Source organism: Erithacus rubecula (genome assembly GCF_903797595.1).
Source record: "Erithacus rubecula genome assembly, chromosome: 1".
NCBI classification, from domain to species: Eukaryota; Metazoa; Chordata; class Aves; order Passeriformes; family Muscicapidae; genus Erithacus; species Erithacus rubecula.
The window spans coordinates 55,442,527-55,465,837 of NC_136658.1; the positions used below are offsets into that span (position 1 = coordinate 55,442,527).

Here is a 23,311-nt window from a genome sequence, read left to right on the forward strand (position 1 = left end):
GGGGGCCATGCCCTGGGAGCTTCCCCTAGAACAAGAGCCACGAGAACGTGTACCCGTATCCCAGGAAGGACAATGACTTGTGGGAGTGGGATCAGAAGAGGCCACCGAGTTGGTCAGAGGGATAGAGTACCTCTTGTAAGGCTAAGAAAACTGGGACTGTTCACCACAGAAGAGGCTTCAGTGTGACCTAATTGTGGCCTTCTAGTACCTGAAGAGAACTTACAGGAAAGATGGGGCAAGGCTATTTACGAGAGCGTATAGTGACAGGAAAGCAGGAACAGATTCTAATTGAAAGAGCGGGTTAATATCAGGTCCCGAGCGGTGAGGCACTGAGCAGGTTGCTCAGAGCGGTGGGTGGCCCATCCCGGGGCTGTTCAAGGCCAGGCTGGCCGGGGCTCCGAGCAGCTCTAGCGAAAGGTGTCCCTGCCATGGCTCGGGGGCTGGGCCAAGGGATCCCTCAGCTCCCGTCTATCCCGAGCCATTCGATGATCCTGTAATTCTGTAACTCTATAATTTTGTGATTCGGGACAATTAACAGAATTAAAACAGCCATTTATTTAACTCAGCATGATGAAACCCGAGCACAGCATAGGTTTATCGGGGAAAGAACATCACCCTCGCTACGCGTCGGCCTCCCTCTGCACAGGCACTGTGCCTGCGCTCCCCAGGGCGCTGTGCTCCCCGCCAGGAATGCCGTGCGTGGGCTGAGACCCGCACAGACCCGCGGGCCGCCTCCTCGGGAGCAGCGGCAGGAGCGGAGCCGAGCGGGGCCGCGGCTGCCGCCCGCCCTCCGGGGAGCGCTGCCGGAGCGCGGCTCCCCTCGCTGGGCCTCGCCGGCTGCCGTAGCGGGGCTGGCGGGGCCGGGGCCGCCCGCCCGCGGGACTTCCGTGCTGCTGGCGCCGGGCCGCGCCGCCCGGGGCCCGCCATGGCGCAGCACGGCCCCAGCGTCACGCTGGCCCTCACGCTGCCCATCACCTGCCACATCTGCCTGGGCAAGGTAACGGCGCCGCCGCTGCCGGCCCCGCGGGCCGCGGTGGGTGCGGGGAGCAGGGCGGTGGACGCCGCGACCCCTTTGTTGTGCCTTTCAAGGCTCCGCGGCTCCGTGCGGGGAAGGAAGTTGGGTGTGGGCCGTTTTCGGCAGTGGCCGAGGCTTGCTGGCACCCTCGGGGTGGTGGGAAGCGCGCGTTGTCCCGGCGGGAGCGTCCCGGGGTGTTGAATGGGCCTGGGGTGCCCGCGTCGCCGAAACGCGGGTGTGCAGCTCCCGAGGCGCGGGTGGGTTTCTCCCCACCGCCAGGGTTTTCTCCCCGTACCAGTAGGGTATTCTGTTGTAAAATGCTCGGGGAGCTTGTGTTTGAGCGTGGTGCTGTGTCGCGGAGGACAAGTGAAACAAAGAGGGGGTGTATAACCAAGTAGATTTAAAAAGTATTGAGCAAAACTGCAGCAGTCTGGAGAAAAAGTTTCCGTTTCCTCTCTCTGACCCTTTCTCAGTTCCTTTCTCTTGTCCCTCGGGAAGCGGAGGGCTCTTGCTAGTCTGTTCTTCTCTAAAAGCCCCAGAGCTAATTTCATGGCTGTCACTAATTGCTTCTCAAATTCTTTGCTTATTCTTTACTACTCGGTTTTTTTTTTTTTCCTCGCTTTCTTTTCTTAAGGCACGACAATAATTACAAGAGGAGAAGCAGCCTTTTATGTTTGTGCTCTGGCGTTTCTCGTTTGTTTCTACCTCACCTGGGCTTTACTCCCAGACCTTCTCTGTTGGAGTGATAACAAAAGAACAGGCACATTTGATATGAGAAGTAGGTGCATAGCACTGGTAGTGGTAGGTAGTCAGATGTCTCCCTTTTCTCAAGTCTCATAATTCTGACAGTGTGTTACTTTCAGCAGCGATGTTTACTCATTTCTTGGCTTTTTTGTCGAAGCCAAGCAAGACTTCCTGGCTATTGTCCTGTTACTTTTATTTTTCTGTTTATCTGTCTTATGAAAATGGAGGAGAACCCAAGTGTACTCTGTATATAATGCAGCATGGATACCCTCCACTCTGCAAAAAGTGGAAAGAGCGACAAGAGGAGAGTGAAATCAAACTGACAAAGATATTTGCTATTTGAATCTGTTCCTAGTTACTTTCTGATCTAAACACTTAACAGTTTGATTAGGTATTCATTCATATCTTGCTATGAAGCCACTGGATTATTCCAAGCCATTATTTCATACTTTTACTTCCTTTCTAGGTGTTTCTGAATTTGTACTAGCACCCTTTCTTGCTCTCTTGCATTGAGATAATACATTAACATTATAGAAGTGAATCTATTGGTCATAAAGATATTTGAATGCTTTCATTTCTAGAAGTTTAAATTTTGGCAAAGTTGACAGCTCTGACTGCCCTTTCTTTTTGATGCACATCTTTGTCTCTAGCTTGGAACTTTAGTGAAAAACTTCACCAGAAAAACCCACTTTCTCTGGATTAAGGCTGGAGGAAGGAATTTGTTTAGCCTGAATTAAGGAAAAAATCTTGTCAGTTTTTACTGGTTTTTAGGAGGGAGCAGGGATTATCATGGAGAGTTGACATAATCTGATACTTCTGTGGTTTGTAGCATGGACTTCTAATAAAGTAGAAGCCTCACCTTAAACTCGAAATGTACCTCTTGCTACCACTGCAAAATTTGCAAAGGTCTGACTGCAAGATACAAACTGTTCACTGTGCATAATGGTAAGAGGATAGAAAAGGAGATATTGCAGAAAAATTATTTCAATGAGTTGGCAACTCATTGTTTTTAATGATGCTGAAATCTTGGATAGCAAGTACATGTTAGCCCATTTTGTTAATTTGGACAGTATCAAAAAGTACATTGGCAAGATGTGCAAATAGGCATTTAAAATGAGGGTGAATTGCATCAATTTCATGTTTATTACCTGAACATTCTTGTGGTACAGTATGGGCTGTCTTCTAACATACCTGGATTTTTTAATTAGATAGCAGAACAGAAGCTATCTGCTTCATACTGTTTGCTTTACTTGTCAGGATGTCTGAAGGTCTCTCTTGCTGGTTTTGCTGTCGAGAGGTTGCTTGGACTCTAGACACAGTTCTGTGTTGGTTGAAACAGTGCAGGATGTCTGGGGATTGGTTCACTGTCTGGTTTTCCATGTGCCTGCTCCTCCATTGGTGCTGCTTGAATGCCCAGGAGCACCTTCAACGTGAAGTAGATGTACACAGGATTGGATTTTGATCTGCATAGGAACAGCATTATGTTGGAGGGGAAAAATTAGGAAATTGCTCAAAATCACCTAGCTGATGAAGCCTTCTGAAATAAACTGTAGTCTTTCTAGACATTATGGTCAATGGATGAACTGGAACTGTGCTGTAATTCAAGTAAAATGCTTTTTTAGTAGTAGGTATGTCCTGATCCCCCACGCCCTGGGGCTTGTCACAGTCGGTGGGAAGGCCAGTGGCATCACCAGCCATTGTGTGACATTTCAATAGCAGCTTTTGCTGTTCTGGAGCACGTTACATGTGTGGATCCTGAGCAAACTAAAGTATAAAAGCCCAGCCCTGAAATGAAACTTGTAAAAGTGTGTAAATCAGAAGCACTGTACCCTGGAGAGTAATAAATGTGACTTACTATTTTGCTAGAGATATGGAGTAATCATTCATGTGCAAGAAGTGTGCTTCTATGTCAGGTTTAGGGTAACTGAGGGTCTCTTGCTCCCTGGGGGGAAAACCTGCACTCATGAAACGTATTTTCCTGTTTGGATTATTTTATGTTATTCTGCTCTGTATCTTATCATCACCATCCATGCAACTATTCTCAGGCTGCTTTAGAGTAAGAACAAAGTATGGCTAGAGAAAAAGTAGTTTGGTTTTTTTCCCCTGATAGCTGCAGGTGAGAAAACTCTTTTTCTTGTAAAAGAAAGCAATAAGTAACAATTTTTTTTAAATTAGAAATAATAGAGATGGTAATATTGAAATGTTTCCTAAGCATTAGTGTGGAAATACCTGCAATAATCACAAAAAAGTCTCCTTTATTAGAGGTGAAAGTTCAGTCTCTCTCTGTTCATATCTTCAGTAACTTAAGTTTCTGTTTATGTGTAGATAATTCCTTTGATTCCCAGGACTGTCATATTATAGGTCTTAAAAATATTGTGAATCCTGTAAGATAACAGAGGCATAGAGAGTGAATTGGAGAAGAAAGTGACAGATCTGGGCCTTAATTCATATCCATGAATATTTTAGTGGTTAAACACTTGGGTTTTAGCCCGTGCAGTGCTGATCATAGGGGTGTGATTGCTACATGACACATCTGATGTGTTGGCCCAAGTAGCTACTGACTGTACTTTCCAGGTGCCTGCTTCTCCCTGCCAACATTTCATTTTTCCTTTTTAGTCTGACTACTTTACTAATAGAATGAAAGAGGAATATCTTGGAGGGGATGAGGAACTTCATTTAAAGGTGAAGATTCTCTTGAACTTTTTTTTTAAGTGCAGTATAGTAGAATTTAAAGAAATATATATTCTGACACTTCTGTGTCTACAAATGCATTTCTTGGGAAAAGGAGTGGAGGAAAAACAAATAATTATTTGAAGACCCCTAACACAAATACTAATGTTAAAAACTAAGAGATTCTAGAGTGTGTATTACAGTAAGCTGTAGCAAGCTGCAATAAAGCAAAAAGTTTTTTTTTATCCATCATATTTGATCCCTCTATGCACATTTACTTTCAAATGGGGTTTATAGTTAAATGACAAGAGAGAATAGTGCATTGTCATTAATATTTTCTAAAAGTTTGTTTACCCTGCTGTTTTGGAAGGGGAGGAAAAGCTTGAAAGAATCTGTGTCTGATTGGAATATTTAATCCTTCAGTTAGCTGCCCCATTCTTGGGTAATGACTTATTTAGTAGCAATGCATATCTAGCAGGAGACTTGAATTAGTGATTGCTGGTTCACATTTCAGCTCTGTGGTTTTGGCCCTGATCCTTTTAAAAGCTGATTTCCATGAAGCTGATTATACACAGGCTAAAGTTAATCTGTAACACTTTCTGTTTCAATGATACCTCTTCCACAGGGAAGTGTTGGAAGGTGCCAGTAGAGATCTCTCTGTGCCTCACCTTTGAAAATGCACCTGCTTTCCTTGTGTTCTACCTTGAGAGGCGAATGCATTTCTCTGGAGTGGCTGGCTGTAGTTCTTGGAGGTTGTGGGGTAAAGAGAAGGTGCTGCTGCCACTTTGGTTCTTAATGAGATTTTGGAAACAAGGGCGTTAGTTCTGCAGAAATTGTTATAGCTTTGGTGTCTTCAATAAGAGGGAAATTTGGTGTTGTGTGTCAGGAAGCTGCTCCTAGCTAGCACTGTGAAACAGCAGTGTCACTTTCCTGCAAGGCCAGACTTGCACTGAGATGGAATTGTATATTTTCGTATTTTGTTACTTGAAGGAGTCTTAAGGTATTCATATAGTCTGTTTGTTTTGTTTTTTCTTTTTATTTCCTCTTTAATGCTAAAAGGTCCGTCACCCAGTTATCTGTGTGAACAACCATGTTTTCTGTTCCATTTGTATTGAAGTGTGGCTGAAGAACAATAATCAGTGCCCAGCTTGCAGGATTCCCATCACACCTGAAAATCCCTGCAAGGAGATTATAGGTAAGGACAAGTTTAGGCTTTGAAATAACTTTCTGGTATTAACTGCTGAAGAAGATTGCTTTGAGTCCTGAGATGTCTGGATACCTTTTCTTCTGTGTTTTTTACCAGCATCTAACCTTGTAGCTATTAGGGATGTTACTGGAAAGTTCCAAAGACATTGTGTATATTAATGGCTAGGTTATCCAAACACAATAAGTACCCAATGGCTCTAATGATTGTTTTTAAATCCCAGTTGGATAGTGCCTTTAGCTGGAAAAAACACATTAAAGATGCATTCTCACCTATGTATTACAACCTGTTCACCTAAGAGACCAGCATTAGGTGAGCAATAGTGTACTTCAATCTAGAATCTTCAATGACTATGTGGTATTTTGTTTATTTGTTTGGTTTTATTCATCACTTCCTCTTTTTTTTTTTTTTTTTTTTTTAAGAAAATTACTCTCAGCACAGCAAGAAATAAGATAAAGCTACAGCAACTTCACGAGGATCTTAACTTCCCCAGAGCTAGGAAATACTGCAGTCTTTATTTGACATAAAATATCAGCTCTGCTATTTCATTCTAAGAGAAAAATTTATCTGAATAATCTCACATTGAAAGCTTACAGTAACTTTTACTAATTAAATGTATGCTTGATACCCTGCCTCTTCCCTTCAGCTCTGTTTTATTAGTATCGTGTTAAATAGCATAGGATCTGTTAAGGAAAAAAAGTTGAAAATGTTAAAGTTTTCTTTCTGCTATGAATCAAGATTTAACTTCTAAACATTACTAGTAGCTACTCAGGTTGAACCTGTCTTGAAAGTGAAAGGACTTTAATCTTCCATGGTAGCCAGTTGGTCCAATATTAGCTGTGTTTGTAGTTGATAATATGAAAAGTGGTGTAAGGTGGATTACTAGTATTGAATTGACTGAAAAGGAAACAATATCAGTGCTTCTTTCATCCTATTGTTGCTTTAGGGGGAACAAGTGAAAGTGATCCTATATTTAGTCCAGCAGTCAGAAAACACCTACGTAAAACAAGGCTTGAATTGCTCCACAAAGAATATGAGGTAAGGACAGGGGAAGTGTTGTGACTTTCCAGATGAACTGCAGCTATTAAATTACGACATAAAAATGGTTCTTTTGCTTTGAGTCCTGTTGTTTTTAGTCTGAGTAAAGGTGTATATGAAACTCAATTGCATTAAAATGCCACCTTTGACTAAGGTTACAAGAGAACATTTGCTGGTGCTTGAAGTGGTCCCACTGAAGTCATAGTAATAGTCTTTCTAGACAACAGGTAGCCAAGTACAGCAAATTCTTTAGTTTTGTGGGAATTCCACCCCCAGCTGGTATGGGAGCATTTTCTTTATGCATATTAGGTATTGGGAGCTTTATGTTTTTGTCTTCAATACAAACACAAGCATTTTCTGAAATAATTCTCTGTTGCTCAGAGAGACTAAATTATTTCTTAAAGAATATTGCCCACTGTAACCTTCTGATGTAGGTTAATTTTTATCTTTTTGTTTTACTGTTTTCTGAAAGTGAGTGAATGCTTGAAAGTCGAGCTGAATGCTCCAGTTTCCTGCTGGAAAAATACTCTCTTGGGAATAAGATGAAAAGCTGCTTATAAGGAATGTGCTCAGTTCGTTTTCTCAGCTGTTGTTTCCTCAGTAGCAGCAGTGTGAAGACATCACATTTTTGAAGGAAACCTGTTATGGGAAGGAGAATGAGGGAAAAGTAAATGGACTCTCTCTATATCATTAACAGTGGGGAAGTAAGAGCTATCTTTTTTGACAAGCTTGCCCATAGCTGAGGTTCTTTTAGTCTCTCTGAGAGAAGGAGTCAGGGAAAAGATGTTTCCTGCCTTTCTCTTGAATCAACTTGAAATTCATATAACTATTCATAGGATAGCATAAATTTCTTTTAAAAAACACTTAATTTAATTTTTTTTTCCATGCTGTGGGCAGGGACGAGCATGATTATTTGTGAAAATATGCCTTGGATTTATGTAAATGCTATATATGGCCTCCTTGAGTAGTGTGACCATGAACAGCTCATATACTTGAATTGGTAAACAGTGTAGAAGACATAGAAGTTTTCAGGATAAATTATTTCATTTATCCCTTTAACAATAAGCTTTGGAAGGTTTTTGCTTCCCTGTAACTTCAGACTGATACAGCTAAGAGCTTTGTTCTTTGCATTTTGAGAGTCTTTTCTAAGATGTTGCTGCTTTGGTGTGGCTGGAGCAGCCTTTTCCTGGCAGTGTTCTGTCCATTTTCAATTTGGAGACCTTCCGCATCCTAGCATGTGACATTTCAGAATGATATGAGAGAAATACTCTTAAATAACAGCAAATGAGTCAGCAGAGGACAACCTTAAGAACATTCTTGATACAAGAAATCCTCCCACACAGTGCCCTAATAATACATTCATGTTGCTGAATGCTTTGAAGCTTTTGGTCTGCCTGACAGTTTGTTCAGGGTCCTTTATGTAGTCAAGGGATTCCCTGCACTGAAACCTTCAGTATACTTGAATTTGCAGGTTGTTCAAAATCCTGCCTAAAGCACAGTACATAGACACACTTAGATAAGTGTGTCAATGAAGGCATACATCTGGGCTTGCCAGAACCTGTGTTTCTAAAGTGCTGTGGGAACTTACCAGTATTATTTAATTAATCTCACAAATTATTTTAAATCCTCTGAATTTCTGACACCTTTAGGATGAAATAGAATCCCTGCAAAAAGAAGTAGAAGATCTGAAAGGCAAAAACCTCAGTTTACAGATACAGCTGAAATCTCTTCTGGATCCTGTGGCATCAGCTTTGTCTTCCCAAAATGAGGAAACTAGCCAGTCAGCAAATGAAGCAAGTGCCAGTGGCCCAGAAACCCCAGAGGAATGGAGCAGAAAGCTGAAAACTGCCAATGATGTGTGCGGAAAACTGATGGATGATGTGGAAAAGCTAAGGGAGGTAATAAATGTAACAAACACATTTCTTCAGATATTTCGTAGTGTAACTGTTTTGTGTTAGTTAAATGGGAGTAAGAACTACCATGACCTTTGGGTACTTCATAAATCTTGAAGAAAGAGGAAAAAAAATGAATTCCAGTGACTGTTGGTGTATCATAGTATTTCCATATAGCCCTTGCAAGTGTCAGATGATATTGCTTGTTTTAGAGTCCTGTATGTGACTTCTTCAGCTCCTCTGTCACTCTCTGACTGGGTAATTGGATTATAGTAGCACTTGTCGACAGTATTGATGACCAGATTTTTCAGGCTTGCAATAATCTATATAATATATCTGTTTTGTAACATTCAGTGGGCAAACACAGTACAGTTGGCTGAGGCAGATTTTGCACTATTGCCCTCCCTGCTAGCCGATATTTTTGGTGCAATTTGCTGAGACAGAGTAACTTGACCCTTTGACTGAAAATAGACAAGCTTCAGCATTTTATGACTAGAATATCCTTTACTGGAAACCTGCAGCCTTTTATACATCTTGATGTAATATATAAGTAAATCTGATACTGCAGAAGCAAGGATGAAGGAGATAGGCATGTGAAAATACATTTAAATAAAAGTATCTTGCAAAATATACCTGCAAGCAGAAGTAAAATCACCTTAAACATTGAAGAAGAGTGAAATTTCAGATTAATTTGAAGTCAAGGTAGAAAAAATTGGACTTTGTATTTAATCAAAATTCTGTCTTGATTTCTTCTACTAACAATACTGGGTTACTTCCTGCAAAACTGAATTGTGGTCCATTTAGGACTTTTTTAAAGAAAAGTTTTTAGCATTAATGGTGTTCACACTTTTTCTGTGCTATAGACTTGAAGGCACACATTGTACTGGTCTGCCATTTTGTTAATGGAACACTTCTAGGACCCCAGGAGCTTCAGATTCGCTCGAAGCTGGCAAAAGAGAATTCACAGCAAGTTCTTGTCTGCCTATATTTTTGTTGGGTTTTTTTCATGAAGTTAAACTGTACTGCCTCTTTTTCTTTTTTTTTTTTTTTTTTTTTAGATGACTAAGTTTTTTAACTTTTTCCCTAGGTAAGTAAAAAGAACACTGTAGCAGTAACTGAAGAAAGGGTTTGCTTGGGTATTTTTTCAGTCTAGCATTAGCCTTAGCAAGAAGAGAGGTTTAAGCATATAAAGAAGAGATAGAAAAAATAGAAGCTTAGATATGTTTTAGGGAAGAATTCTTAAACTATTATTGTAGAATCATTTTGGTTAGAGAAGACCTTGAAGATCATTAAATCCAACACTTTTTTTCAATTCCCTAAGAACCTAAAGTTCAGTTGTCTCTAGTTGTGTCTTGTCTCACTTGTCAGCATGCACTGCCCATCCCTATTCTGAGCAGCAAGACCTTTTTCCCATTAACACACTGTCTGGAACCAGAAACCTTGAAAATCCCTGAAAGTACCTGACCTAAAAGTTTCAACCAGACAGGACTTCCCAGTTAGACAAGATCCCTCAGTAAATGTGGTTGTCACCACTTTCTTTTTCAAAATTTGTCTGAATCAGGAAATAGCAACCACCATTACCATTTAATGTTCTGGAGCAGACAAATATAGGAATGCCCAAAGTAGGCATTATTTTTGAGTGGGTCATAAAGCTATGGTAGTGGTGAACCAAACTCCATAGAAGAAAGCCTAAACTAAGTACACTCTTTAAAAATGCAGTTACATGAGCTCATTAATGTAGACATTGTGCTGCGAGTGGGGATCCCTTGCAGACTGCTGACTCCGAGGGTAGAGCACTCTCAGGAAGAAGGGCACCAGAGGGGTTCAGTCCTGCCTTGCCATGTGCCACATGGATGCCTTGCCTATCAGTGCTACACAAGCAATGATTTTTTTTTACTTGATTATGTAGCTGGAAGAGCTGTGTTTTTAGAAAGAGAGAAAGGGCTTGGCTGTATGATCAAATAGTTTGATGAAGCTTTCGAGCTGAGCACTCCTGAATTCTCATTCATTGCTTTCAGGTTAGTTTTTTGTGCTTTTATTTTTTAATCACCATTCCCTTCTTTGCCACAAGTCTCTTAGTTATTCTTTCTGTCCTTAGGAATATTGTGGTGTTGGAGATGGGAGGGTGTTTGTTTATATTTTTCTGCTCCATTTCTCTTCCCCCTCACTGGGAAAGATTGCTAGGGATATTTCTATGAGCATTTAAAGTTCTCTGTCTCTCTTCTTGCACTGTTTGATACTTTGGAAAAAGTACATTTCTCTCCTGAGCCCAGCTGCATAGCTCTTTCTTCAGATCTAGCTCTAGATCATACTTTTATTATGGAGTGCAAGCATTATCTAATTGAGGCTATGAATTATGAGTCCTGGACTGGTGGTACTGTTTTTAGCATAGGAAGATTGAGCAGATTATAGGAAGTGCAAAGAACGTATTCTGCTTGTTAGGATAGTGGCATTCATTGTTCTGAAACATGGTGGCAGGAAAACTTCTCTTTATATGAAGTGTCTTGTTAACAAGGGTGTCTGCTGAACTGAGAAGAAGGAATTGACCTCAATTCAAGGAGTAAGAAGGGTTGTGAATCAGAAATCTTAATCATAATGTCCTGGAAGAAAGTGAAGAAAGACTGCAAATAGCTCATCATAATGGATTTATGTCCACAGGATAACTATGCTTTAAAAACAAGCCAAAAAACCCACAAAGTATTCTTGCTCTAATTTGGAATGGGGAAAGCTGTTCAACATTAGTTTTGCTGATACCTGCACATTGTAATGTTAATGTACTTAGCGTATTTAGTCATGTGAAAAAAAAAACATGGAATTGCCATTAGTACATCTCCTTAATGACTTTCTGTGCTAACTAACATAGCCGTGTTTATTTCCCTAGATAGGACACTTGCAATGTATTTTGGGAATATAAATAAAAAATGTCTGTTCGCTATTCAGTTTTGCAAACCATTTCCCATGGTGATTTTTAAGTGGTGTCCCTGTCTGAAGGCTGTTTCCTGCCTGCACATTTCTAGTTCTGTCTCTTTAAAAAGAAGAAACAGCTTGTCCTATAAATATTAGAAGTCATTTCTGTTTCACTGTATGCTTATTTTTTTCCTTTTCTTTTCCTTAGGCAAATAAGAAACTGAGCATGGAAAACAATAGCCTTTTAAGAGAGAATTTGCGACTAAAAGCTGAAGTTGATAGCAGATCACCCCAAAAGTATGTGAATATTTTAAAAGCTACTATATTTTATTTATAGACTGTTTAACTGTGGTAGGCCTGTTTAACCTAAAACTGTGGTGGTGTGCATGGTGTTGCATATGTGTCTCCAGGTGGACTTTGGAATTTTTGTCCTCATGGACTTAGATGTAAAATGAAACTTAAAAAATAGCAGCAAGTGGGTGAGAAATGAAACTTAGAGAGTCACAGCAAGAAGGAATATGACTTGACTTCAAGTGCTGTTCTTCTGTTACGTAGCCAGTATTGAAGTACTGGATTCATTGGTTGAATTGTACAGTTAAGTTGTTATAGGGAAATTTCTAAATTTGGTATATGATCAAAGTAGAAAGTCTCTTATAGGTGCAGATGTTCTGGTTGCTTGTGTTTGCGTTTGTTTTGTTCTTCTTTTTGCTGCCTTCGAGATTTATTTTGTGGGCTGGACTCTTTGATCAAGGAAGCTTCCTGATGACTTTGTGTCTGGGCAACATATATAGAATTGAGCTTCTGCAGCATGAGAACATCATTCCCAGTGATATCTATGTTTAATGATTTGTTTTAACACCAATGACAATACCCTCAAAAAGCAAAAACCTCACCATGCTCATTAGAACAGTGCTCTAAGGTACCTCTTCTTGGGACTACTTTGTGAAGCCATATATTGATATTTTTTAAGTTATTTTCTTTTATTTCATTGGTTTTCTACCTTTCTTCTCTCACTTGTTTAGATATTAAAAGCTAATAGCAATATTGCCAAAGATTTATACAGAGCTTTTGAGGAAGGGGGTTGGCAGGCATCTGTGTAATGTGAGAAGAAATCTCTCTGGATTTTGTTCTAATTCTGTCAACACACCTACTGGAAGATAAAATTCATCCTTGTAGAAGAGCTTACTTGCCATACTCTTGTCATTAGAGGCAGCAAGAAAGATGATGCATGATCCTTGTGCTCTGGATACATGAAAGCACATTCTGCCCTAAAGACCCCTAATAAGATAGAGCCCTCTTTAAGGCCTTGGCAGGGGCTTTTATGGCATGGAATATCCCTTCCCCTAAGACTCAAGAGTGAGTTTGCAAGGATGGTAAACTAAAAAGTAAATTTATATAACTAAATAAATACTAGAAAAGAGGAACTAGAAGAGACCAGATAATCTAAACTGATTTTTATCTTTCTGATATCAGGTAAACTCCCCAGTGGAGACAATTTCCTTTTCTTCTAGCTTGTGCGTGCTTTACCATGGTTGCCTAAAATAATAGCCTATCACTTTCTGCTTTAGAAGACCAGATATATCCAAGTGTTATTACAAATTGGACAGTGTCAGGGTCTGTCTTACAATCCAGATGCCCACTGGATTGGCCTGTCTGTCTCTGCTATTATTTTTTATTGTCATTTTTTTAGTCTCCTGAACAAATATCACATCCTTTCTGCTTATTGGGAATTATCTTTGTCCCGTGCTAACTCTAGAGCTGTGCATGGGATTTAGGACATGAGTTGAATCAGGCCTAAACTGGGCTAGGATCAGTTCAAACACTTCAGGAGTTTGTATTGCTGTACCCTGATTCTGCTATATTGAGTCTTACCTTTGCTTTGAGCCCAGTGGTGTGCTACAAGAATTTAAGTACACACAAGGAAAAACTTGTCCTGAAATAAACCCTTTAGCATATTAAATTTAGCAATTTTGCTCCATCCAGCCTATACCCATTCATTCCTCATCTTAAAGATTGAATTTGTCCAGGTCTTCTAGATACGTATGACTTGAGTGAAAAAGTAAACTTGTGTTTATTTTAATTGCTCTGCACTCAAGAATCTCCAGTCTATGGTGTTCTGAAGTCATAATGTATAGAACTGGTACAAGACTATAAGTGAAGTCTCAGTAGCACTAACTAGAGCAGAAAAACTGTCTTCTTTCTTCTACAGCATCATACCTTGCAATACCTTTTTTGTTGTTTCCTTTTACCTGACACTTCTAGCAGTGGCCAGTACCAGTTCTGCCGAATTGCTGGGAAAAGTTACCTTCCTCTACCTCATACTGCATTTGTACTTTTAATATTCCTTTCAAAGTGTGGGAATTAACCCATTTATTCAGGCATTCTTCAGATTGATGTTTTGATGCATATCAAACTCCATTCTTTCAAATCCCAAGTGCATCCTTCAGGTGATAAGAAGTCTCTCCTATCTTAATTGTTGTTAGCAGAATTTTTAAGTTAACTTTCATTCTTGTGGTCAATATCCAGATCAGATCTAACATCAAAACATTTTTTAAACATTCTTTCTGCTCTTATGGCAAACTTTGATAATATTTAAAGAGTCTTTCAGCTAGGCTTCACACTTTGAAGAGGGTTTGCAATAAATGGGTTTTTAAACTTGCCTGTAAAATCAGAATTGAAGGCAGAAATGTCAGAGTCCAACAATGTCACCAAAATTAAGTTTCTGTGCAAGTACGTGGATTTGCTAGTATAGATGTTCTTGTGTGCTTTATTCAGATGTTTTCAGAAGGTAATTTTTGGAAAAGCTTCTGAGTAGGTATCTAATGTAATTTAAGATAGCTACTGAATTGGATTTGTTTAATTGTGTCACCACTATTGTTTCATTTGTCGTATATTCCTTAGCTTCAGATTCTCAGGTATGGTCTCATGCTTAAACAAATTGCCAAAGTAACTAAATAAAACTGGTATCAAAGTATTTTGTAAAGGTTTTGTCAGTATTCAGTCCCTGTATCCCAAATGTAGTTCATTTTGTGCATGATGACATTGGAGCTAAATAGCACAAATTGTTTTAGTGGACTTTGCTTTACAGAAGAGGGAACACTAATGGCAGGTGAATGATCCCTTTGTAGCATAGACTCTACATCTTACATCACAGGGAAAAGTATAATTAACCTCCTTCAGTGGTCAATAAAAAACTTTCCTTTTATCATAGACTTGGATTGTTTTTCTTTTGTTCTTATCCATTAGAACCTGCTGAAAAATATCATGTATGTCAATAAAATCGATAGTTCAGCCATGTCAGGAATTTTTATACATTTTTTAAACTGATGATGCTGATTTATTGATGAGCTTTTTATTTTTTTCCAAAACATTTTTGAGATTAGACCTTCATCAGAATACCATACCATCATATAGTTGGGACACAGGTCTGAAAGGCAAATGAGGGTAAGTTTCTTCCTCTGATTTCTTACCAAAGACCTGCATTAGTCTTCCAATTCTCAGGCAAATCAGACTGATTCCTGGTTGCTGTTTGTTCTTTCTTTGCCTTTTCTCCCGATGAATTTTCAGTGACTTTCACTTTCCCCAATACAGACCAAAAAACTCCTAAAACTTAAGTTTTGCAGGATAATAAAGCCCTATTACTTCCAGCTCTACTTGAAATAGAAAACTGTTAGGCCTATTGGCAGTGCACAGTGGATCTAAAAGCATTTTGGCAAAGGGATGTTTGCTTTTTTACCTGAAGGAAAATAACTAGCAAGTCCATCTACTCCAGGGTATAGTGTATTTTATGAATGGTTAGATTCAAATTGGTTTGAGCCAGACTTCCAGGCTTCCTAGGAGTCTTTTCCCTAAATATTTAATTGCTTCTGCCAGTTAAAATCCCAGTCTGAAAAATTATCTGTAACATGCATAAAATTGTTGCATTATCTCTTTTCTCCTGTTTTGTGAGTTGTTTTATTGTAGTTTAGGGAGGGAGGAGCAGTTCTTCTTCAGTTATACTGATTATCTTGTCTAGATTTGTGAATTCAGGTACACTGTAATATAAACATATTGACTTTCTAGGTCATTATTTACTGCATTCAATTTTGACCTAACTCATATATTTCTACACGTACCAGATTATTAAATTCAATCTGCATATCACCAGACCTACAAACAGGCTTCTAAAAACTATGTCCAGGATGCAGAGGGTAAGAACATTTGCTGTCTTCTCTGATAGAGAACTAGGCTACGGTCTCACCTCTCTGCAAGTTTGCTGGTCCAGTGGAATGACCATTTTCAAAGACTACCTGCCGTGTGGCCTTAAAGTTGAAGTAGAGGAAAGTAGGATATAATGGCCTTCAAATGAACTCTGAGCTCTTGAGTCATAGCATTAAATCCTGAAAAAGTGCCCACTTCAGGTATGAAGATCTAAACCTTAGGCAGATGAGTGAGGACATTCAGATCACACTCTGGTGTTGTGGGTTTTCCCACAGACACATGTTCAGATATCTCCAGGAAAGCAGGTCTCCATCTGTGTCTAACAGTGACTTCAGGAAACACAGTCACTCAGAATATCCCACCTCTACTTCTTTTCCAGCTGTTTATTCTGAGTGCAATGAGTTAATGGTCTGGAATAATCCTTTGGTGTGTTGGGATCAGCTGCCCCAGTTGTGTCCCTCCCCAACTTCTTGTGCACCCCCAGCCTCCTCACTGGTGGGTTGAGAGGCAGAAGATGCCTTGAGTTCTAAGAACTTCTGTTGAAGGAACTGCACAGGAGCAACTAAAACGTTCTTGTGTTATTGTTATTGTTTCATAAGTGGGATAGGAGTAACTGAGGGAGCAGTTGTGGAATAATGCAAAGGAGGATGACTCCAGCAATTTAGTTCTTCGTGCTCACTGTAGGTAAGAGATGACTGCAGCTTTCTGATTGGTGTCAAGCTAGAATCATACTAGGACAAGAAAGGGACTCTGACTGAGAAAAGGTCCTGAAATAGGAGCTTGAAATGTTCATCAAGGCATCCAGTGTCACTTCAGACACTATAACATATCCACTGCACGTTACTGGGTCTGTAGATTCATCCTTCCAGAGTGATATCTGAGGTCTAGCTGTCATGTAAAAGACTTTGGTGATGTAAAATATTGTTAGGTGTCTTTGTTGAAGGATGTCTTTCTTAAATGTGTTAATGTTCACTTTATGAGTGATGTTTTGTTTTTCTGTGCTTGCAGTTTTCTATATGAAGGATGTACTTGAAATGCAGTGAGATCCAAAATCATAGTTTCAGTGATACAACTAAAGAACAAGAGCCTAACACTCAAAAGCCTGTCCATGTGTAAGGATATGGTTTTCCTTTTGATATATGTGTGCTCTTTACCACATGTATACTAAATACCTTAACTTCTACTGAAGAATTTATCACCTTGTTTCCAAGTGTGAAATAATTCAAATACTTCGGAAAATAATTTATCTAGATTATCAAGTGAAACGTAAATTTATTTTCATGTAGCTATATTGCATTCTGTTATTATCATAAGACCATATTTTTTTTTTGGCTGTAGCACATCTTCACTCTACATCCAAAGGGAAAAAAAAAGAAAAAAAATTCTTATGAGTGGTTTGGTTTGGGGAGATGGGAAGGGTTCTGATTTCTTTAACCACATATGAATGTTTTCAAACTCTCTTCTGACTTGCTAGATCATCACTAAAGCACCTTTATCTAGAGTAATTGGCTGTCTTAAAAATCTGTGTCCTTGAGAATTTGGTAAATAAATGTATGTAAGTCTTAAAGCAGGAGCAGAAAGCAACTACTGTTCTAATGCCTAACTGCAGAAGTAACTTTGTAGGCAGCTTGTCATGTGCTACATTTCTGAAAAACAAAATTTCCAAGCACATCCCTCTGCAACAATTAACATATTAGTGATGCTATTTGCCTTTGAACAACATACTGTATTTTTTTAACCTGAGGACACTTGTTATAAAAGTTACACTTGAGAATACAGTGCTTCCTCATAAGCAAATCTTAGGCTGTCACTAATGCTATTTGCATTAAATAAACATATTACACCATTCTTCCATTAAAAAGGAATTACCAGGTATGCATATAAATGTAAACATGTTTTAATTTTTATGTCAGCATGTCTGTTACAGGAGACTCCAGAAAATCTTGCTTGTTTTACAGAAGCATTTCTCACTTTCTCTCACTTGGCTATTCAACTAAATTTTATTTTTGCATCATCTTCCTGTCTTTTATTAAGGAGCATAGGGTTTGCACCTGTAAGCCTCTGTGAGTAAGTGTACGAGAAAGGCAAAATAAATACTTCTGGATCACCTTAGGAAGTGGGAAAGGTCTTGCTTGGGCCTTGCTGTGCTACAGTGACTCCTTCCATATCTTAAACCACAATTTGGGTTTCTTTAACTGAAGAAGGAAATAAGACAAAATGTGTTGTACAGAAGGATGCTTATTTCATGTCATCCCCTTTCCCTGAAAATGTAATGGAAACATTCTTGAGCTATGATTCCCTTTTTACCTAGTTTCATAGGGGAGAGAGAAAGTCTTCTGTGGCTTTTGTCCTGTTTCCCTCTTGTGTGTAGCTGGAAATGGACCAACTGCTATAAGCAGTTGGGAAACTTGTTTTCCAGGGAGTAAATAAATTAAAAGTGGTCTGTCTTCTTTTTTCATGAAGGTGAAGATAATTGGGTAGAGGTACTGTGGAAGTGAAGGGGTACTTGACTCCATTGAGTTGCAGTCCAGCCAGCTTCTTTTGGGGAAAAAAGAAACCTTACTAAATATAAAACTTCTGCATTGCCATTTCTTGTCTATAAGGAAGTGAGTGGCATGCACCAAACCTGTGTGAAGCTTAGGCTGATCTGATTTAAAAAGTGCTAGCTGCTAGCCGTGACAGAAGTGACTTAGACTGTTGTGTAAATCTTACCCATCACTGAACCATCTACACGAAAGTCTTCAGAGTTCTTTAAATATGCAGAACCAGCTGAACAGTGAAATACATCAGTAGATCTGGTCGCTCCTGCCCAGTTTTTTGGGGCTTATGATAGCCTTTATTGCTTTTCCCAGCTGTCCAGTCAATTGTATCACAGTTATCAGCATACAGCAGATTCCTGCTGCCTCTGGCTCACAACCTGAAGAAGCAGAATATGGTTTAATTGTTTGCTGGAAATGCATGCATAGATCCATGGCTGTTTTGCCACCATGGTGGCAGGCCACAGATACACCATCTTCAGAATTTCACAGATCCAAGGGTTGCAGTAGGATCTTTTTGTCAAGAGGTGAGGTGATGGAATGGGGAAAATGGAATGTAAATTCTGTGTGTCTCTGAGTGAGGGACAGGCAGACAAACAAAAAAAAACCATAGAAATTTCGGGCAGTGTTTGTGCTGAAAGAGTAGATATAAACCTGTGCTGTAACATGAAGCTGCAAGGTGAAAAATAGAAATTCAGTGTAAGCCCACTAACAGAATTGCCCTTTCTTTGTGATGTAAAACTTGATTTGTTAGAATTGTGGGGTGGTTGCAGGTCCTTCCCTCCTTTCTAATAATATCAGAACTTTAATTATTTTTTCTTTCTATAAATTGAAAGCCTTGGATGGAGATGGGAATTCCCTGGTGCTTACCTGTCAGTGACAGGTTAGAATTAGTCAGGGCATATAGCTGAAACCTTCACCTGCCCTCTGGGGAAGGTCAGTCTTGAATGCTGGTGGAGGATGAGGGGAAGCTGGTGGAGGATGAGGGGAAGGCTCGTGGGGTTTCCAGGATGAGGATGAGCACATTTGCAACTGCTGTGTCTTGGCAGTTGAAAATATGCTCAAACTGGAAACCCACAAGCACACAACTTTCACAAACCACAAGCAGCAGATTTTTTGTATGGAGTCAAGATAGAAATCAGATTGTTCTAGTTGTAAAGCTCAGAAAAAACAAGTAACTCAAAGTAAGTGGATATACCATCCACAGGATGGGTGAGGAAAAGCTGTATATCTAATGGAAATGTAATTGAAATGGTCTATGTAAGTATTTAAACCACCTCAAAGGACTAATGCAATTTCAGCATTTCATATCAGCATTTTGTTTTTGACAAGGTGACATTGTGAAAGAAATGTATTGTAAAACACTGCTGTACTGTAGGAAAATGATTGAATGTAAATATTTCAAGATGTGGACCACTGTTCAAATGGTTATCATAAATCTTTGCCATTGTTTTAGGGGATAATTCTTCATGCATATTTGAGTTGAATTGATAGAACCAGCCCCTAGAAGGGTAATCTGCTTGTTACTGCCTTGCTACCACTAATACTTTAATTCTGTCTTTTCATGTATCATCTCCACCTGTACGTTATTTGTGATGATTTCAGTATTTTTTTTTTTCATAACTAGCAGAGGGAAGTTCTTTTTTTTTCAAATTTCCAGAATGTTTAATAGCTTCATTCTGTCTTGAAATGAGCTTGCAAACCTTCACAAGAATGTCCTTTTTTCAGCTTAATATTTTCTTTCTTTTTTACTTACTGCAGGTTTGGTAGGTTTACAGTAGCTGCACTTCATTCCAAAGTGGAACAAAGTGAACGTGAAATGAACCGTCTGAAAAAGGCACTGGAAAGGAGTGATAAATACATAGAAGAAATAGAGTGTCAGCTTTTACAGCTGAAAAAGGCAGGCAAAGGAAGCCAGACAGTGAGTGCTGTTAGTGACAGAGTCCTTTCCACAGATGCTGAAGGAGGTGAGAGCAGTGAAGATACAACATGTTTGAAAACCCAAGCTGAGGATAAAAAGGCTTTGAATACCAGTCAAAGTCCTGACAGTCTCGAGCAGCTGATAAGTGGTGGAACTTGTTTAAGCTCTTCTAGTCAAGATGGCTTGAATAGCTCAAATACCCAGTGTGCCCCAAAGAAAGAGCTATTTCCAGGATGTCACAGGGTTCTTCTGGATGAAAATAGTACAAATATGGATACCTGCTTAGAAGATCAGTGGAATAAAATTGAGGAATGTACCCCATATAAAGATGAAGAACATTATGATCTTCCACCACCTTGCACTCCTTTTCTGTCTCTCAGCCGCCTTCAGTTGAACACTCCTGATGGAAAAGAAAATGCAAGAAAATCAACATTCCTGCGAAAACTGAAATTTGAAGAGTTTCATGACACTTCAGATGATTGCAGCAAAGATACTTCCGAGCACAAAACAAGCAGCTGTACTAGCGAAAAGAAGCTAAACTGTTTTACTACAGGAAAATCAGGGGTTTGGGGCACCTGCCCAACGAATTTTGCTGAGAACTTACGTTTTGATGAATCAGAGCAAAATTCAGTAGCTGGTCAGTCAGATGAGACAACAGCAAAGTCCAGTGACAAAACAAGTTCTTGCTTACCGAAGAGGTTGCATGCTCTGTGCTCTTCCGAGATGAACCGCACAAGAACCTCCAGCGAGGCCTCTATGGATGCTGCCTACCTCGATAAAATTTCTGAGTTGGACTCAATGATGTCTGAGTCAGACAACAGCAAGAGTCCGTGCTATAATTTCAAGTCCTCTGATCTTGATGATTCTTCAAAGTCAACAGAGTGCACTAAACTTCTGAATGGAACAGAGAAGAATCTGGAAGACATGAATGAGGAACAGAGTATGAAGTGTCCAGAGACAAGCGATCTGGTAGCTGACAGACCAGGCTGGAAACCTGCTATGTTTTCCAATCTTTCCCCATCTGACATAGATATGAATGACCACTTTCCACTCTTTACAGGCCAAAATGTAGTGGCTAATGATGCCAAACCTCCAAACTCTTTATTTCAAAGGGACTTTTCCCCAAGTGTACTGTTCAGTAACTCACAAAAGTTGTTTGAGGAACAGAAGTTTGGTTCTTGTTTTTTAAAGATGTCATCTGATCTGCCAAGTCAGATTAATCCTCCTTGGGTGTCTTCCTTTACAGCTGAAAGGAAAAATAAAAATGTCAGTCAGTCAACCAAGAGGAAAATTCAAAACTGCCTTTCCAGTGCTAGTCCATCAAAAACCACCAAAAACTGATTCTTCTTGGAAATAAAACGTGATTCAAAGTTGTAAACCTGCAAATGTGTAATATTTACAGGTGAACTTAATTTTTAATGACTTCCATGCAATCTGATCCTGTAGTTTTTGTCTATGTGGAAACTGAACATTTGCCTGCCCATTGCAAGCTCTTTCCCAAGGAAGAAACATTCCAGATTCTTTTCTTTGACTGGGCATTTTATTTATCTGGGGGCTTGGGAGTTTTTGATGCTCTTTAAGTTTTCAGATTACATGCTCTGCCAATTGTGAGCACAGCTAATAGCTCCTTGACAGTTCAAAATGGTCCTGTCAAATTAGTCGTTTATGTAAGAATGAGTTTTAAAGGTTACATTTCCCATTCCTAAAGATTATGTTTTGTGCACGTAAGGCAGCTATGGGCCATATATCCTATGGATTCATGAAGTTGCTATAAATTATGTCAATTTTGCCTTCAAACTTGCCTCCCAGAGGAAATGTTCCTGCTTAGACTGTTTCATAGCACTGTACTGTACTGAAACTCTTGTTTTTAGTGGGTGAAAGGTAGCAGCCCCTTTCTTTTCAGGGTCACAGCACTTCGAGTTAGAAACATCACTTTTAACACTTCAGTTATGGCTTGTCTCTTTTGAAGTTAAGCACAATTTTTAATTTTGTTCCCAAAAATCATTGTTATTCTAAATGTGTTAGTATGCCTGTATAGACCGCAAAATGGGTTGTTATGCTAATGATTTGTTTACCTAATGTGCACTGAACATCTTACATTAATACTGTACCATTTTACATTAATACTGCATGCTTTTCTATGTAATTGAATAAAACCATGTTATAAACACTGTAATCCTTGATGTTGCCTCAAATATTGAATTAGCAAAAAAAAAAAAAAAAAATCTGAGGGGAAACTTTTTTTTCCTAATTGGAAATGCATATCTAAGTTTTGTAAAGCATAAACCTGAGCTTATTCATAAAAAAAGAAAAAAAAATCTCCCGTCCTCCTCCTTGTTAGACCTACTACCATTCCAGTGTCAGCATTGATGCAGTTGATGGAAATGGCTTTCAGCCTCTCTGGAGGTGACTCTTTCATAAAGTATTGCATAGGTCAACATAATGTGATGGCCTGCTGCAGGCAGGAGACCTAATTAAGGCACAGAGCAAAATTGGTTTCTTTGCATTATCGTGTTTTAAGTTTTTTTAAGGCCATATTTAATTACAAGATGCAGGGTTTTTTTCTTTCTGTATAGACCTCTGATGGCATTTCTTAGAAATAGACATCCTCACTTCATCAATACCTGTGATATGAAAAATCCATGTGCTGCCTTTTGTCCCTTTGAAAAGAGTGATTGCCTCTTGGCAAATTTCAATGGACTGGCTCATCTTCTAGTGTTAAGTTCTGTAAGCTGTTTGAACAAGAACTGTGCTTCCTGTTGTAATGTGAGCATACATTTGTGGAATTGATGTGTTCATTCTGAACTGAAACTTCTTTTTTGAGCTTTACCAAAAAATCGTTGTTCGAGCCCAACATGGCAGGGACTGTTTCATGGTGACAGGCAGGATGGCATTGTGCTTGTATATACTGCTTTCAGTATACCACCTGAGTTTTTAATCTTCACAGAAACATCTAGTTGTTAAATTTTAATACATTTTTCAGAAATTAGGGAACTCTCAAAACCATTATATCAAGTAACTATTATGTTACTTGATTTGACGAGTTCTACTAAAAGTCAAAAAATGCTGCCTTGCTTCAACTCTTTGGGAGAAGAAACAAACACTACTAAAACATCCTTGTGTTGCAGAGCAGTCACAAACATACAGTAAGTGCCCTGTGTTGTGGGTTTGTTTTGTTGTGGC

The 23,311-nt window shown here is 39.3% G+C and overlaps 1 protein-coding gene across 2 annotated transcripts; it reads left to right on the top strand.

The window, feature by feature from the left end:
- The first annotated feature begins 848 nt into the window (after window positions 1-848).
- OBI1 (ORC ubiquitin ligase 1) lies at window positions 849-22,304 on the top strand. 2 transcript variants are annotated; one of them, XM_079315278.1, is made up of 6 exons: window positions 849-997; window positions 5,489-5,624; window positions 6,580-6,671; window positions 8,321-8,569; window positions 11,679-11,767; window positions 19,969-22,304. In XM_079315278.1, exons 1-6 carry the CDS (start codon window positions 926-928, stop codon window positions 21,467-21,469), a joined length of 2,139 nt encoding a protein of 712 aa, XP_079171404.1. In that variant the 5' UTR covers window positions 849-925; the 3' UTR covers window positions 21,470-22,304. The 2 variants fall into 2 exon arrangements, with proteins under 2 accessions (XP_079171404.1, XP_079171405.1); XM_079315279.1 differs by lacking the exon at window positions 849-997 and adding an exon at window positions 5,857-5,945 and having other exon boundaries at window positions 5,486-5,624.
- The last annotated feature ends 1,007 nt before the right edge of the window (window positions 22,305-23,311 follow it).